Source organism: Myotis yumanensis, unplaced genomic scaffold (assembly GCF_028538775.1).
Source record: "Myotis yumanensis isolate MYYU_CA2020_CCGP unplaced genomic scaffold, mMyoYum1.0.hap1 SCAF_17, whole genome shotgun sequence".
Classification (NCBI taxonomy): Eukaryota; Metazoa; Chordata; class Mammalia; order Chiroptera; family Vespertilionidae; genus Myotis; species Myotis yumanensis.
Window position 1 is genome coordinate 13,731,313 of NW_027223768.1, and position 15,280 is coordinate 13,746,592.

General features: G+C 36.2%; 1 protein-coding gene and 1 non-coding gene across 2 annotated transcripts in view; both read right to left on the bottom strand.

The window, feature by feature from the left end:
• VPS45 (vacuolar protein sorting 45 homolog) overlaps positions 1-15,280 on the bottom strand; it is a 46,631-nt gene that overhangs the window by 15,588 nt on the left and 15,763 nt on the right. The window contains exons 11-14 of the mRNA XM_070396948.1: positions 7,443-7,601; positions 7,174-7,281; positions 6,245-6,366; positions 258-389 (exon numbers count right to left, since the gene is read on the bottom strand). Coding sequence (XP_070253049.1) covers positions 258-389; positions 6,245-6,366; positions 7,174-7,281; positions 7,443-7,601 — 521 coding nt within the window. The remainder of the gene's footprint in view (positions 1-257; positions 390-6,244; positions 6,367-7,173; positions 7,282-7,442; positions 7,602-15,280) is intronic.
• LOC138996540 (U6 spliceosomal RNA) lies at positions 2,526-2,633 on the bottom strand. Its single transcript, XR_011468818.1, has one exon. It is a non-coding gene; the product is annotated as a U6 spliceosomal RNA (small nuclear RNA).

Genomic DNA, 15,280 nt, shown 5'->3' on the forward strand with positions numbered 1-15,280 from the left:
GTTAATCAACACAATAGAGAAACTCACAGAATTCAACATTATGTCTAGGTATTTTCGAAGTGGCAATTAGATTTCTTCTCCGGAAACATAGGCAGGAAACATGAATTGTCAACAAGTCAAGTAGGCCCTTGCTTTTCAGGTCTTTGACCTAATTAAGTGATTTATGAACCTCATGGAGTATAGATCTTTCATCTCACACAAACCCTACATTATTCTATGAACGGACGATGTATTTTGGTCTTCAGCAGTTCCCTTACCTTTTCGTGTTGTGCACTGTGGTTCCTCCCAGGACAATCCTCACTCCAGGAGTGGTACGGTTCAGGTTATAAACTGTTAGCGCTTCTTCATAGGTGGCTCCTCCAATTACAAACACAATGATATCCTGAGGTCTGTAATAATGAAGACATTTAATATCATAGGACAAGGGGGGGGATGGCAAATATTTGTTGTCACTATGATATACACAGTTTTAATTTCTGAATCTTTCTTTTTTGGTGGAGGAAGCATAATTAAAGCAGAACAGAATGAAAGGTCTAAAAAAAGTTTTAATTATCTGAAATTGGCAGGAAACACAGCAAGAAATGCTGAATCGTGATTTGCTTTCTGTTTATGAGCGGATGTCTTATAATTTCTGTGCTGTGGATTTCAGAATAGCACAATAGTGTTTGCTGGAACCAAATGTAGAAATATTCTTTTATATTCAAGAGGCTGCAGAGTACTTCACTATGGCATATCAATATAGCGATAATTTATGCTTGTACTACACATCTCTCTTCATGTGTAAGACCTTTGTCAAATATTTAGTACAGTGTCATTGCAATGGCCTCTGTCCAAGGACCTCAAAGTGTTTTGGAAACCACTGGTATATTTGGATGTCCCATAACTTGGGAACTAGAAACATTCAGTATTTTGAGAGTAAAAAAAGAATGTGACACAGAAATTAATGATGCTTCTAGGAACTCCACCTCTTTTTAAAGTCTTTGTTCCTCAATCCTTTGATAAACCAAGAAAAAGAAACCATGGAAACGAACAAACCAAAAAGCCCCTGAGTGCTGTTTTGAAACTGGACATGCTGACACATCAGCTCAGTCACTAGCCTCCTTTGGGCAGCTCTGTGCAGTTTTACTGTGTTTCAATTTTTATCAAAATGGCTTCATAACAAAAGTGATAGGTCCTCCCCTTAGCTCCTTCTGTAGATGGCAACAAGAAGGAGATCATATTATTTTTAAAACTGTTAAAGTTTGCTTTGTTTTTATTCTCTCATGCCATCAAAAGAAGATACAATTACTTAACCTTAGTCAGCAGTTAATTTTGTTAAATCACTTCCTGGACATTATTTAAAACTACATCAAACAGAGGCATCCATTTGGGAGGTTACAGCACAAAACTAAATAGAAACATCTTTAATTAAAGGATATAATGCTTACGTATAAATCATGTTCGTCTACATTTTTTTCCTGTTTTATCTCTCTATTCTTTCTAAAAAACAACAACAACAAAAAACCTTGAAGGAATTAACTGAGAGAATATTAGTTCCTGTTGGACTCCTTGGAAACAGAATCAAACACTGTGTCTATTTAAAAACGTTCCCTCTCACTTTAGTCCTCTTGTACCCGTTTCTCCCTAGAGGCAAACATTATTTCTTGTCTCTTATGTATCCTTTTAGAAATATTATCTGTTTGTATATAAATACACATATATATGACAATTAAATTTCTCTGATCTATAATTTATGTGATTTCCTCTAGTAGTTCAGAGAAGTAGATATGAACGTTAAGTCTAAATTATTTTTTTTAAATATTTTTTTATTGATATCAAAGAGGAAGGGAGAGGGAGAGAGAGATAGAAACATCAATGATAAGAATCATTGATTGGCTGCCTGCTGCACGCCACAATGGGGATTGAGCCTACAACCCTGGCATGTGCCCTGACTGGAATCGAACTGTGACCTCCTGGTTCATAGTTCAACACTCAATCACTGAGCCATGCCGGCCAGGCAAGTCTAAGTTGTTAATCCAATATTAATCTGGTGTTTTACATATCAGAGGTTCTTCATAAATTTACAGGAACACATTACCACCACTGTCCACGAATAACTAAAATGTTCTACACTATCAAGGTTTTGCCCTTCGAGTCCTTGCCTCCAGTTACTGGCCAGTTTTTTTCTTGCTGAGGAAGGTCATCTGCTTAGGAAGAGTTGTATGATTACGATGGGAATATTTTTCTACCAAGTATGATAAACTCTCAATTATTTGGGGACTGAATATTCAGGCAAAATACAGGTTCTCTTCTTTTTCTCCAACTGATATGTGTTGTTTCAACTCTTACTACTATTTCTACAGAAGGGCAAGAGGAATGTGAACAGCTAATACTCAAATTCAGTTTTTGTCAGGATGTAGAACATATTTCATAAGAAAGGGGATTGAATAAATTACAGTTGGCTGTAATTTTAAAAACTAACACAAACCCTATAACTTTTATCATAGTATTACCCTCATTACTATACACAATTTCTTTTCTTTTTCTTATATATAGAACGCTTCACGAATTTGTGTGTCATCCTTGCGCAGGGGCCACGCTAATCTTCTCTGTATCGTTCCAATTTTTAGTATATGTGCTGCCGAAGCGAGCACTACACAATTTCTTTTTAACATTACATTTCTAAGTAAGTAAATTTTTAATTCTTTCCACTTTATTGGTACTACAAGTACCAATGAAATAATTAATAGCCTCTTAATTAATAGTCACAACTGATAAAGGATGAGTTCTGTGGGGGGAAAAATCCAGTGTTACAAGAAGGTGCTCGTAAGGAGATTGAGGACACTCTAACAATAGTTTGGTTTGTGTTGAACTGTCTAGGGCAGCGGTTCTCAACCTGTGGGTCGCCTAAGACCATCCTGCATATCAGATATTTACATTACGATTCATAACAGTAGCAATATTACAGTTATGAAGTAGCAACGAAAATAATTTTATGGTTGGGTCACAACATGAGGAACTGTATTTAAAGGGCCAGAAGGTTGAGAACCACTGATCTAGGGGTCAGCCTAGGTGGAAAACAGGGTGGGGAAACAGTTTGTTTTAAGAAATAATAAAATCCTCAAAGCTAAAATAAAATTGTATTTTCATAAAATGAGTCTTTTTCTTACAGAAAGATTCTATATGCAGTGTTCTTTACATTGAAGGACAACTCTAGCCTAAGAACCGTTACGCAGTTTATCTTGAATAAACACTCATGAGTTGCACAGATTGTTTCATTAGGAAGACGGGGGGAAGTTCCTCCCTACCGGGGGTGCAGTGACTGTTGAGAGGAAGCAGACAGTAACCCTTTTGTTTTGAGTTCCTGATCTGGTAAATCAATTATTTGAAAAGCAGTTGAGCAGACTAGTAAGGATCATCCTGGAAAATGATATTGCGTCTCTATAGCTGCCCTCTGCCCATCACCTGCCTCAGAGCACATCTGGCTCTTATGGAAAAAAGGGGCAAGAACTGGGAAGGAATAAACTCAAGAGGTTTCTAGCACAGCCAGAGAACACGATCCTTTAGTCTGGTCATTGCAGGGTGCCAGAGAGGGAAAACATGTTACAGATGCTAACTGGGGGTGTAGGTTACCTTAATGTAAGGACAAAACCTGGATATAGGGATAGACTCTTAGTGCTTGACTCAACTGTGTCCCTAACAAAGATGACTGTCACATTTGGTGATGAAAATATTAATGTTTTCCTGAGCCTCCTACTACTCATTCAAGCTGGCTTAAGGAAGACATGCCTGAAAATTTTTTTAAAATATCTCTGACATTTATCCTTTTCATTCCTTTCCCAATGAATTTTATTTTATTTTATTTATTTATTTATTTTTTTGAGGAGTCTGGGGACCCAGAGGGTAGCCCAGGCCCGGGCGGGGGAGGGGGATGGAAGGTGGAGGGGAGGAATGTCAGGGAGGGGGGAAGTGGCAGGGAGGGGAGTGGGAAGGTGGGGGCGGGGGCGGGGACGGCCTCTTTCCCAATGAATTTTAAAAGTAGATGTTCTGAAGAGGCCAATAGTAAAATATATAGCAAAACATTTTTATGATGGCTGAAGCTAAGTGGAATACGCAAGTACAATTCTTTGTTCTCTGTAATTCTCTATAGCAACCAAAAGCATTAATTAATGCAGACAGCCAACATCAGAAAGCAGCAGCCAGTTCATGCTGTATATAAATAAACAAGGACACTTTGAGAACCCAACCAACTTACATCTTATTAGAAAAATAAACAAAATTTTTTTCATATAGAGTATTTCTGGAAATCATTACTTCTATACATGGGTAAGCAGAAAAACACAAACTTTTAAAAAATTGAAAATATTGAGATGACACTGGTTAATCAAATTACATAGGTTTCATAATAAATCATCTGTATATTGTATTATGTGTTCACCACCCCAGTACTTAGCTCACTCCAACTATATCCTTTATTTGCTTACTAGTTTACTGTCTATCTCCTTCATGTAAGTTCCTTGAGGGCAGGTACCCATCTGTTCTGTCACTTCTAGTTCCCCAGCATCTACAATAGTTCTTGACATACTGAAGACACCCAATAAATATTCATTATATAAAAAGATGAAGCAATTGAATTATTAACTACATATGTATTTATGTAATTGTGACAAATGCTAACAGATGCTGACAACAAATGTGCATTTTGAGCTTTGGTTGGAAAAATGAATCACCCAGATTAGAAAGGTTTCCTGTCATAATCTAATGATATACAACACACTCCTCTGGTGATCTATGGTGTCCCTTTAGTAATAAATAGCTATTTTTTTTTGTTCGGTAATCCTGATATAAAATTCATAAGAAAATCAATATTTTTACTTTTATCAGAGCAATCAGAAGGCTATTTAATAGAGTTATACTGTTTTTCTTTTCTTTTTGTGCTGTTTTTCAAAAAGCCTCTATGATAGGTGAGTGGCTTTTGGCTGGTTCTGATTCTTCCCACTTAGCTGACATTTCTGAACCTTGATGCCAAGATTGTTAGCTATTTTTTTTTTTTTTTTTTTTTTTTTTTTTATATATTTTATTGATTTTTTACAGAGAGGAAGGGAGAGAGATAGAGAGTCAGAAACATCGATGAGAGAGAAACATCGATCAGCCGCCCCCTGCACATCTCCCACTGGGGATGTGCCCGCAACCCAGGTACATGCCCTTGACCGGAATCGAACCTGGGACCCTTCAGTCCGCAAGCCGACGCTCCATCCACTGAGCCAAACCGGTTTCGGCAGTTAGCTATTTTATCTGAATGAGTGTACTCTCTGAATTTAACCCCAGATATTCTGCCTCTCACCCTGGATAGTTTAAAATATTTTTTTTTCTGATACCAAATTATACAGGGTTTTCTTAAAGAATAAAGTGAAAAAATATATTATATAAAACAGTCATCTAGGTGCCTCAAAACATTTTTCTCCTCCCAGAAATTAATTATATTTCTAAAACACTATTCTTCCAAGGCTCTTAGATTATGAGTAGCTGAAATTATAGAAGCCTTATACCAATAGTAACAATCCTCACATCATCCCATCTAATAGGATTAAGCTACACATATTAGGTTCTTTATAACATGTGGTCCCAATAAAAAAATACACAAAAATATAATTTATAACTGGGTAGAATTTGTATATATTTAAAAATCCAGGGTGGAATAAATAAGTTGTCCTGGACAAGTTTTGTCTTTATTAAAACAAACAGACCACTGGATTAAAATGACAATTAATTGCTTCCTTCAGTTAATACCCCAAAAGAAAGCCATCCTTTTCTTCTTTGTAATAAATGGCCTTTGTTAATGAGGTCTCAGTTTGTGTGCTGGCCACATTTGGCAAAGTTCAGTCCTGACCAAAAATAGTAACCACCTGCTCTGGCTGGCAATCAAGCAGCAAATCTATTTTTGGCTTTAATGTTTGAAACTCCAAATGTTAGATGCCATGGAACTGAACCTTAAATGGCTAAGCAAACTGGTCTGATACTAAAGAACAGAATGTAAGTACTTGGGTTGTTCCAAAACATCTGTTTCTTTATTCCAAAAGAAGTAATATTTCAGGTGTAGCTGGTGAATTTATATCTAACCTTGACACATGTAAAGCCAAAAGAATCTTAGAACTGAAACAATAGGGGAAGGAGGAGGAGAATGATATGATTGGAGTTGTAGTCCCTTACATTACTCTAAATGTCCTATTGTCTTAGTTTTATTATTAATATCTTTGTATCTTACCTGTCTCTGAGTGTGCTGGGGCCTAGGTAAGGGTACAGGTTTTCTTTAAGCTTTCCTTTGATGAGGTGGTCCAGGGTCTCATGTAGGAAAGGTTGATGCTGAGTATACACATTTTCTATTCCCTAAGACACGGGAAAATAGTTCTTACGTCATTTTTTGAAAACTTGCAATATACTGGTTTATGATATTCTTATCAGAAAAGAACATGCACTCAGTAGAGATTTCATGAGATAGATTCAAATAGGAATTTTATGGTTAGATAATTTTAAAAAATATATTCATCAATTAGAACTGTTCCAATCTCATACTAACACTGTAATTTAAGGCTAGCTACTTTAAAGGAATTTTAAAAATGAAATTGCTTAAATCCTTTAGCATCTACTCACTAACTCTCATTTTTTTGTGAAAATGTTATATGACAAGTAGAACAAATAAAAGGAATGGATTATGTAGAAAAATAGACTAGACACACTCAGGAAAATGGAAAAAATTTAGGCAGAATTAGAAAGGGTAGCAGATTAAAACCAATTTCTGACCATTTTAGGAAAATAGGTCAGTCTTTTTAAAAGATCTATAATTGTTTGCTTCATTTTTATTTTCCTTCAAAGAAAAACTACCTAACAAATCTTAAGTTATAAACACGTAGAGTGAAATAGTGATGACTAACAGAACCGTCTGTCTTTTCACTCTTGGGTTTTCCTGGAAATATCTCGGTATTGTCTGCTCAGCTATTTGGTCCAATGCTGATGCTACTCCAGTATAGAATGCATTTTTTAAAAAGCTTTCAGGAGGATATCGACTTTAACTTGACTTAATCGACATAGTTCTAAATCAGCAGCAATCCGGGAGTTACTTTGATCATATTCATTCACCCTCAGACTCAGGGGTTTCAACTGTTGTTCATTTAGGACAGCACAGAGATGTCATACCTTCAATCCTTTGAGGAACTGTTTGGTAATAGCCACAGCATCTTTAGGGCTGAAGAGGTCACTTCCTCTGACCCGTTTACCACCATATTCAACAACTGCAGACACGAGCTATGAGAGAGAGAGAGAGAGAGAGAGAGAGAGAGAGAGAGAGAGAGAGAGAGAGAACATCCTCTTATTGCTTGGGGATCAGGAAACTCATTTCATAAGAAAATAACTTTATTAAGGAAATGAAGACCTGTTTGGTGGGATTAACGTATAAATGTGGTTACCTTTCGATATTTCTCAGAAACACCCTTATTCCTGAGGTCCATCATTAGCCCTGGTAGGCTGTTGCTGCTGTGTCGCTCATAGTGCAGCGCGTAGAGCATCACCAGGCGGGCAGCATCACATTCTGTCACTTTGGGGTTCTGCAGGAGCCTCTTTACATTCTGAAGAGAGATAGAGAGAACTGATATTTAACCCCCCTTCACTTGAGTGATGGTGCATAATATCTCAGATCTCATAATTATTGAATAGCAGTGATACATCTGAGTTCATGACTAAGATTACTACTATGGCAATGTACAGTTAATAGGTTCAGCAACTGTTTCAACTACACAATATTAGATGCCTTTTGCCTAAGATAAGAATTAAATAAGGAAATAAATTCTCATTGCATTGTTTAGGACAAACATGAATGAACTATGGATAGTTCTTTTTTTTTTTTCCTTTGATGAGATGGTCCAAGGTCTTATGCAGGAAAGGAACAACATATATTCTTTCTACCACTTCAATCATTACAGTACACAACAGAACTGACCAGCTGACTTGCAAAATGCTACTGCTTTCTCTTAGTGACTGACCAGTGGAAAAAAAAGAGACAAATTGGTAGAATTTTACAATGGAGAACTGGGCTTAATTGCTAAGAAGCAGCAGATGTATCAATCTGTATCAACATTGTTTACAGGGATATGAGTATGTAAATAGCATGTAATCTTTAAATTGAATACTTATGATCTTAATAGGGCAGGTACTGACAGCAGAGAAAGCTGGACAAAATCATGTTTGTTTTGTCAACCCTCACAGTAAGGGATAAATGTAGATTTATATTTATTATGCAGAACAAATTAATTCAAGCCAAAAAATACTTTTTGAGCCCTATCTAAGTGTAAGACACTATGCCACTGGAGGGGATAACAGAGATGAATTAGAAACAGTTTCTGTTCTCAGTGAGTTCACAGATAATGGGGTTTAGGGGGATAAAAAAGTATAGCCCATTCTGCTACAAAGCATGTGTCTTTAATGTACGTTAGCTCAGTGAGATTGATAAATATGGAAATATGTGTCAGTTTAACACAGAAGGCATATTGGTTTATACATAATTTTTCCAGTATGTTAATATTTAGAAGAGACTGGGGACAAGCTTCTTCTTTAAAGAGGAAGATGTCAAGGAAAAAATCATAAAAATCCCACAGAAGTGTTTTCTGTAAGAAGTAGCTGGTTTTGTAGCTTTAAGAACTGCTGTGCTTTTCACTATGCTAAGCTACTGGGGGAAGGGCAAGTGCAGATGAAAAGGATGCAAAGATAATCCTCTGTGTTAAAAAGCAAAACAAAACAACAACCCCAAACTAACTGATATCCCCCTATTGTATTTTTAATTTTGATGAAAAGTCTCTATGAGAAGCAAATGTTTTTGAAACCTTATATTTTAAAGAATAAAAAGTGAGGCCCCAAAGGATGGACTGATTATATTTCTAGGTGCAAATGTCAGTGGAGATTTAACAGTGCTAGTGTTTATAGTAGAATTGTTATTATTTTTATTGGGCTCTGCTTACAAAGTTACATAATTTTTTCTTATAGTTATATAGACTTTAAGTGATCTGCTTATAACCCTTTTCCTACAACCCTTGTTTATTTTTAGTGCATAATTTTGCAGAATGTGAGGCTTTATAGGAGCACATATGTGACATTATAACAGAAACATACATGTGCAACAAAACAAAACAAAACAAAAACCCCAAACTGAAAATCAGTGCTATGGAAGGAAGAGGACACAAAGTAGGTACATCTGGTTGCTGGAGAATCAAGAAAGACTTCATGAAGGAGATGACATTTGCAAAATGCCCTAAAGAATGTTAGAATTAGTCTGAGAGACTGAAAGAGAAGATGCTATTAATAGGAATATGGAAATCAGAGAAAGGAATGGGTTGGACTGAAAGACTGTTAAGAGCCTTGGAAGGTCCTGGATTCTGAGGATGTAACAACTAACATCTATATGGTAATTTACAACTTATAAGATGCTTTTTCACACACATTACCTTTTTAGTCCTTCACAACAATCAGGTCTAATGTCTCAGGACTCTCCCAGGAGCCTCCCAGGTAACTCTCTGGTATAAAGTTCTCCAAGTAAGATTCCTATTGTTGCTTTTCTGGGTCAACATTTCACTACCATGATTCTTAAGGGATCAAAAAGGAAGATATTTCTCTTTCATTGATTTAAACCTTGCAGCATAAGCATTTCCTTACGTTTTTCATTTTGTGGTACCTTTTCCACAGAGCAGTCACTGAATACAGCCTATTTAGAATATCTGTTCAAATGTTCCCCTGGTTTTTACTATAACATGAAGAAATTTCAGGGTATAAATGACCACCAACTAAAAGCATACAATTTCATATGTATTTCAGTACCTTGGCGTAAATTTCAAACACCGATCTAGGATTTCTGTTGTCACTTTTCTTAGAGACACAATGTTTTGTTTTCTGCCCTTGCAGTCACTCTTTTTACCTGATAGCTACTCCATTTCTAGCTGACCTGTCTCTGTACTTTTAAACAAATCTGAGATATTCAAATAGCCATTAGCTTTTACCCTTCCTACCTTCTAATCACGTTCAGTTGAATCTTGACGTGGCTCTCTCTGTTTCCTACTACAGAATCCACTTCTATTCCTTGAGATTTGGTCTGGTATCTAGAGAGTCCCTGGCTTGACTCTTAGCTCTCCTTCGAGGACTTGGCCCAGAGCTGAACCAGGATTACTTTGAGTAGACTACGTTGGAGCCCTTAGGACCCAACCGTGGTCAGGGGCAGTGTTCTAGCTAGACTTACCTATTTCATCAAGAAAAGAAACCTAGCCCTAACCGGTTTGACTCAGTGGACAGAGCGTCGGCCTGCGGACTGAAGGGTCCCAGGTTCGATTCTGGTCAAGGGCATGTACCTTGGTTGTGGGCACATCCTCAGTAGGAGGTGTGCAGGAGGCAGCTAATCGATGTTTCTCTCTCATCTATGTTTCTGACTCTCTATCCCTTTCCCTTCCTCTCTGTAAAAAGTCAATAAAATATATTTAAAAAAAAAAAAAAAGAAAGAAAAGAAACCTATAGGTATGAGTTGAGTTATTTTTTTCTCTTTCAGCTATGTAAGTCCTTGAAGAAACAAGGCATTTTTGCCTGCATGGATCCCATGTTATTCTTTGACTTTTGAACTATTTCCCTCACGACCACGTGACTCATTAATTTTACTTACAGTGGTATGTGGTATATTGAGATTTCAGGGTACTGATCAGAGAAGAGGAAAAAAGGAATCTGAGAGATTTCTAATTACACAGTAGGTATGTGCTTGCTACATGGTGGCATTTATATGCTGGAAATATGAATTTTATAATAAACTTTTTGGTTTCTCTTTTCATATTAAAATTTCCATAAGCTTTGAGGATATAAAGAGAGAAAAGCATACTATCACATGAACAGTGGCTAAATAAAGAGCAAAACAAAAGTATTGTTCTCTTAAGGAGAAAAGTTTCAAAGATCTTTCACTGAATTTGTGTAGGCCAAATCAAGAAAGAGGAAAAGCAAAGCAAAAACACTGTCTTTGAAGATCAGGTTTCAAAAAGGAGTTAAGAGTCACTCAAAAGACATTAATAAAAAACAATTCTGATATTTAGAGCTTCTTCCATTGTTTTGGGATGACTACTTTTCTATCAAAACTTTGATGAAGCAGCACAATGAGAAAATAATAACATGCCTACATTTTAAACCACTGTACACATTACAGATGAAGTCAGCAAATAAAGATTGTCCCATTATTTGCTTTAATTTAAACTAAAGAACAGGAGCTCTACCTTGTTGTATACTATTACTATGTAGTAAATTAATAGTATTATTCATTGAGCAGATGAGAACAGCAAAATGGAATTGGCAGAAACCTTCAACATGCAGATATGATAAAAAATGAGTCTAATCTAATAGTTTGAGAGAACAGTATTTGGGGACTATAAAGAGCTCTATCCAGGAAAAATAATAGGAAGTAGGTAGGACCCAATTTCACTGACTGGCAAATTGTCTAGTTAACATAAAATTCAGTTTTGCTGCAGATCTTCTGGTCCACACTCTTTCTGAAACACTAATCACTGGTTTAGAAAAGGATCATTTTTACTCTTAACTGAGCAAAGTAAAATTGTCAGCTCTACGTGTCCCAAACAATTTTCTCATGATTTTAATGAAAAGCAAAGCAAAATAAAACAAAAACAACAAAAAAACTCTCTGAAACCAGGGAGAGATCCAAGGTTATGACTGAAGTAAAAAAATATGTCCTGGGTGCCATAAAGAACGTAGAATGTACCACCAAATAATAACACTGATAATGGTGATAGCTAACACTTGTTGAATGTTATAAGTACCAGGCACCATTTGAAGTGCTTCACATGTACTAGCATATTGCACCCTCACAAAAATCTATGAAATACTGTTATTTTTCTTCATTTTACAGATAAAAAGAATAAGACTATTTTTAAACCCAAGCCATCAAAGGCCCAAACGCTTAGCCACTACTCCACATTGCTTCAAATAGAGCTCTTTTCATTTTTCTAACAAATATTTATTGAGTCTCTACTATGTGCTATTAATAGGATGATTACCAGGAAAGAAAGACATAAAATAAAAAGTTGTGATATGACAATATGGGGGAGGGGGGTTGTTTACTTTCTGAAGATGTTTCTCTTCATGGTATGAAAAAAATCTTCCTTCTAATCAAACGAGTCTTTCCTGAGGCTATGGATATGTATGCTTCAGTGGTAGTATGTAACAGTTTGGTTCTAGTGAAATTCTGTCTAAATAAAAATGTTGTTAGACTATAGAATAACTGGTTAGAAGTGGCTTATAGGTTAATGTTTGGCAATATATGAGCTTTTTTTTCTCTCTCTCACCATGTTACAATTACTATTCAATAAAGCAAACCCCATCTGTACTAAAAAAAAAAACCTCAATTCATTGCTTTATGACGTATTATAATCTAAGGTCAAGCCAAGGAATGCTATAACCCATCTAGGGGTCAGGCCCCTGGCATCTACTCATTATCAAACAAAAGTTCCCTTTATAGACTATTTAAGTCATGTTGCCAAAGAAATCCGTTATGATGGGAGGAGTACAAATCAACTGCTCACTGTAAAACCCTAATACCATGGGCAAGAAAACCTTCAAAAGATACCTTTAAAAAACGTAAAGTGGATCGCAAATGGAATTCATATTTTAAAAGTACTATCTTTCTTTTAAAGTGAACCCCTCCCCCCAAAAAATATTTCAGGCAAGGAATTACAGTAATTTTGTTCCAACTGCGTACCATTTGGTAGAGAGATACAAATAAAGATATTAAATTTAGCTAGTGATTATGTTTGGTTCTATTGTTTTAAAGGAAAAATAAAATGATAAACATAAGGAAATTTAAATTTAGTTATAGGGCAAACTTTGTTTTTATTTAGGAAGAGAAGAAAACTCATTTTATTGAGAAAAACAAAAAGTTTTCATAGAAATATTTCTATTAGGCCCATGAAACAATAGACTTTAGTAGTGTTGTTTAAAACTGTCTTTAGTAGTATTGTTTAAAGTAAGTTGGTCAAGTTAAATAGATTGTGATACAACTTTACAAAGAAATGGTAAAAAGAATGAGTCTTTAGATTTTTATCTGAAGCCATCCCTGAGAGACATAGTTAAGTGAGAAAGTAAATGCAGAATTATGTGTACAATATGGTATCATTTGAATTTAAAGAGTGGGAGATATACACATCCAAACAGGCTTGCACAAATACAGAATAACTGAAACTAGTAACAAACTCAGCTTTTACTATATATCTCTTAAATATATCTTATTTAAGAATCAGAATTTAAGACAATTAAAAAATAATAAAGTCCGCCTACGTTTTTTGTGAAGATTTAAGAACACAGGGATAAAATTAAAGGCCAGAGTGGCTGAGCTGGTTGAGCGTCATCCATGAACCGAAAGGTCAAGGGTTTAATTTCCGGTCACGGCACATGCCTGGGTTTCAGGCTCGATCCCCAGTAGGGGGCCTGCAGGAGGCAGCCAATCAATGTTTCTTTTTCCCTCCCTCCCCCATCCTCTGTCTATAAAATCAATAAAACATATTTTTAAAAAGTGATGATAGAGGTAATTTTCAGAAATATAAAGCAAATAGCATCTTCATGGTTTTCAAAATGTTGATGTTTTCAGGGGAAATTCTGATAAACATTTTAAAAAAGTAAAGGCCAACAACTACCTATCCCAGTAAAGACCTTGGTATAACTACAGCAACTACAGGTGGGTGCATTTCTTTCTTCTGCTTGTACAGATATTTTTAAAAGTATGCTTAGAGGGCCCTGACCAGTTTGGCTCAGTGGATAGAGCGTTGGCCTGGGGACTGAAGGGTCCCAGGTTCGATTCCGGTCAAGGGCATGTACCTGGGTTGCGGGCACATCCCCAGTGGGGGGTGTACAGGAGGCAGCTGACCGATGTTTCTCTCTCATCGATGTTTCTAACTCTCTATCCCTCTCCCTTCCTCTCTGTAAAAAAATCAATAAAAGTATTAAAAAAAGAAAAGTATGCTTAGAGGAAGGGAACCAACATTTACAAAGCACTTATCATATGTGAATAATCTGACATATTTCATTGAACCCTCATAACAATCTAAAGGTTTGAAATCATTATCCCTGAGGCTTGGGCAAAGTAAATAATTTCCCCAAAGAAACGGTGGTATGTAGAGACAGGCTACCAGCCAGGACAGTCTGGCTCCAAAGCCTGTGTTGTTTTCATTAGACCACACGGGCTTTATTTTATAAAGTAAAATTGCAGCAGGAAAAGAAAGAGACTAAGTTTTAGAATACTGGGTCCTTATCAATACGGAAATGTGCTTCTTATTCTAAGTAGCTTCGAAATGGCTATCTCCCAAAGAACTTACTCCCAAGTTAACTTATTGTCAGTGACATCACACTGTGCCATTTCTCAGGAACCTTGGAATTATCTCTGATTTGTTCTTATTATCCTCATATCCAATCTGTCACTACAGTGTTGTTTTCTCCCTTTGAAATGCCTCTTAGCTTTTCTCTCGTTGTACATTTTTTACTGCTATTGCTATGAGTCCACTAGCCTCACTGACTTCAGGTTTTTTACCTCCAAAGTATCCTAACTAGATTACATTTCCTAAAATACTGCTTTTATCATATCAACTTTCTACATAAGACCCTACACTGGATCTCTTTGCCTATCTCAGCAAGTATAAATTCCTCTTATAAGCTTCTGCATAAACTGCTTCGTGTTTACCAAATCAATTTCATCTCCTATTCTCTTCCACATCCATTTTCAACAGGTGAAACTGTTATTTTTTTCTGCCTACTTCTGCATCTTTGCTTTTGCTGCTCTTCCTGACTGAAACCCTCCTCCAGATTCTATTCATTCTTTATAGACTATCTTAATGGCACCTCCTCTCAGAAACTTTTCCTAATAACCGCAAATCTTATCGTCAGTATCACAATTTTGATTTAAATATTATGTTGCAACACTAATTGTTGCACTGGCTACATTGAATTATTCTCTCCCCCCTACATATGTATATATATTTTTTACATCTCCATGCCTGCATTCTCTGCTGAGAATTTTCCCCCTTTTCTCTGGTTGGTACACTCCTCCTTATTTATTTGTCCAGACCCACATCTAATGTCATCTTCTCTAAGAAGCTCTAAGAAGCCTCAACTTTAGGGAAAACTGTTGTCCTTTCTGTGTTTCCATATTCCGTTGGAAATACCTCTAGAATAGCACTTATTGCACAGTATTATAAATCCTGGCTTAAATTTTTCTCTTCCCTATTATCAT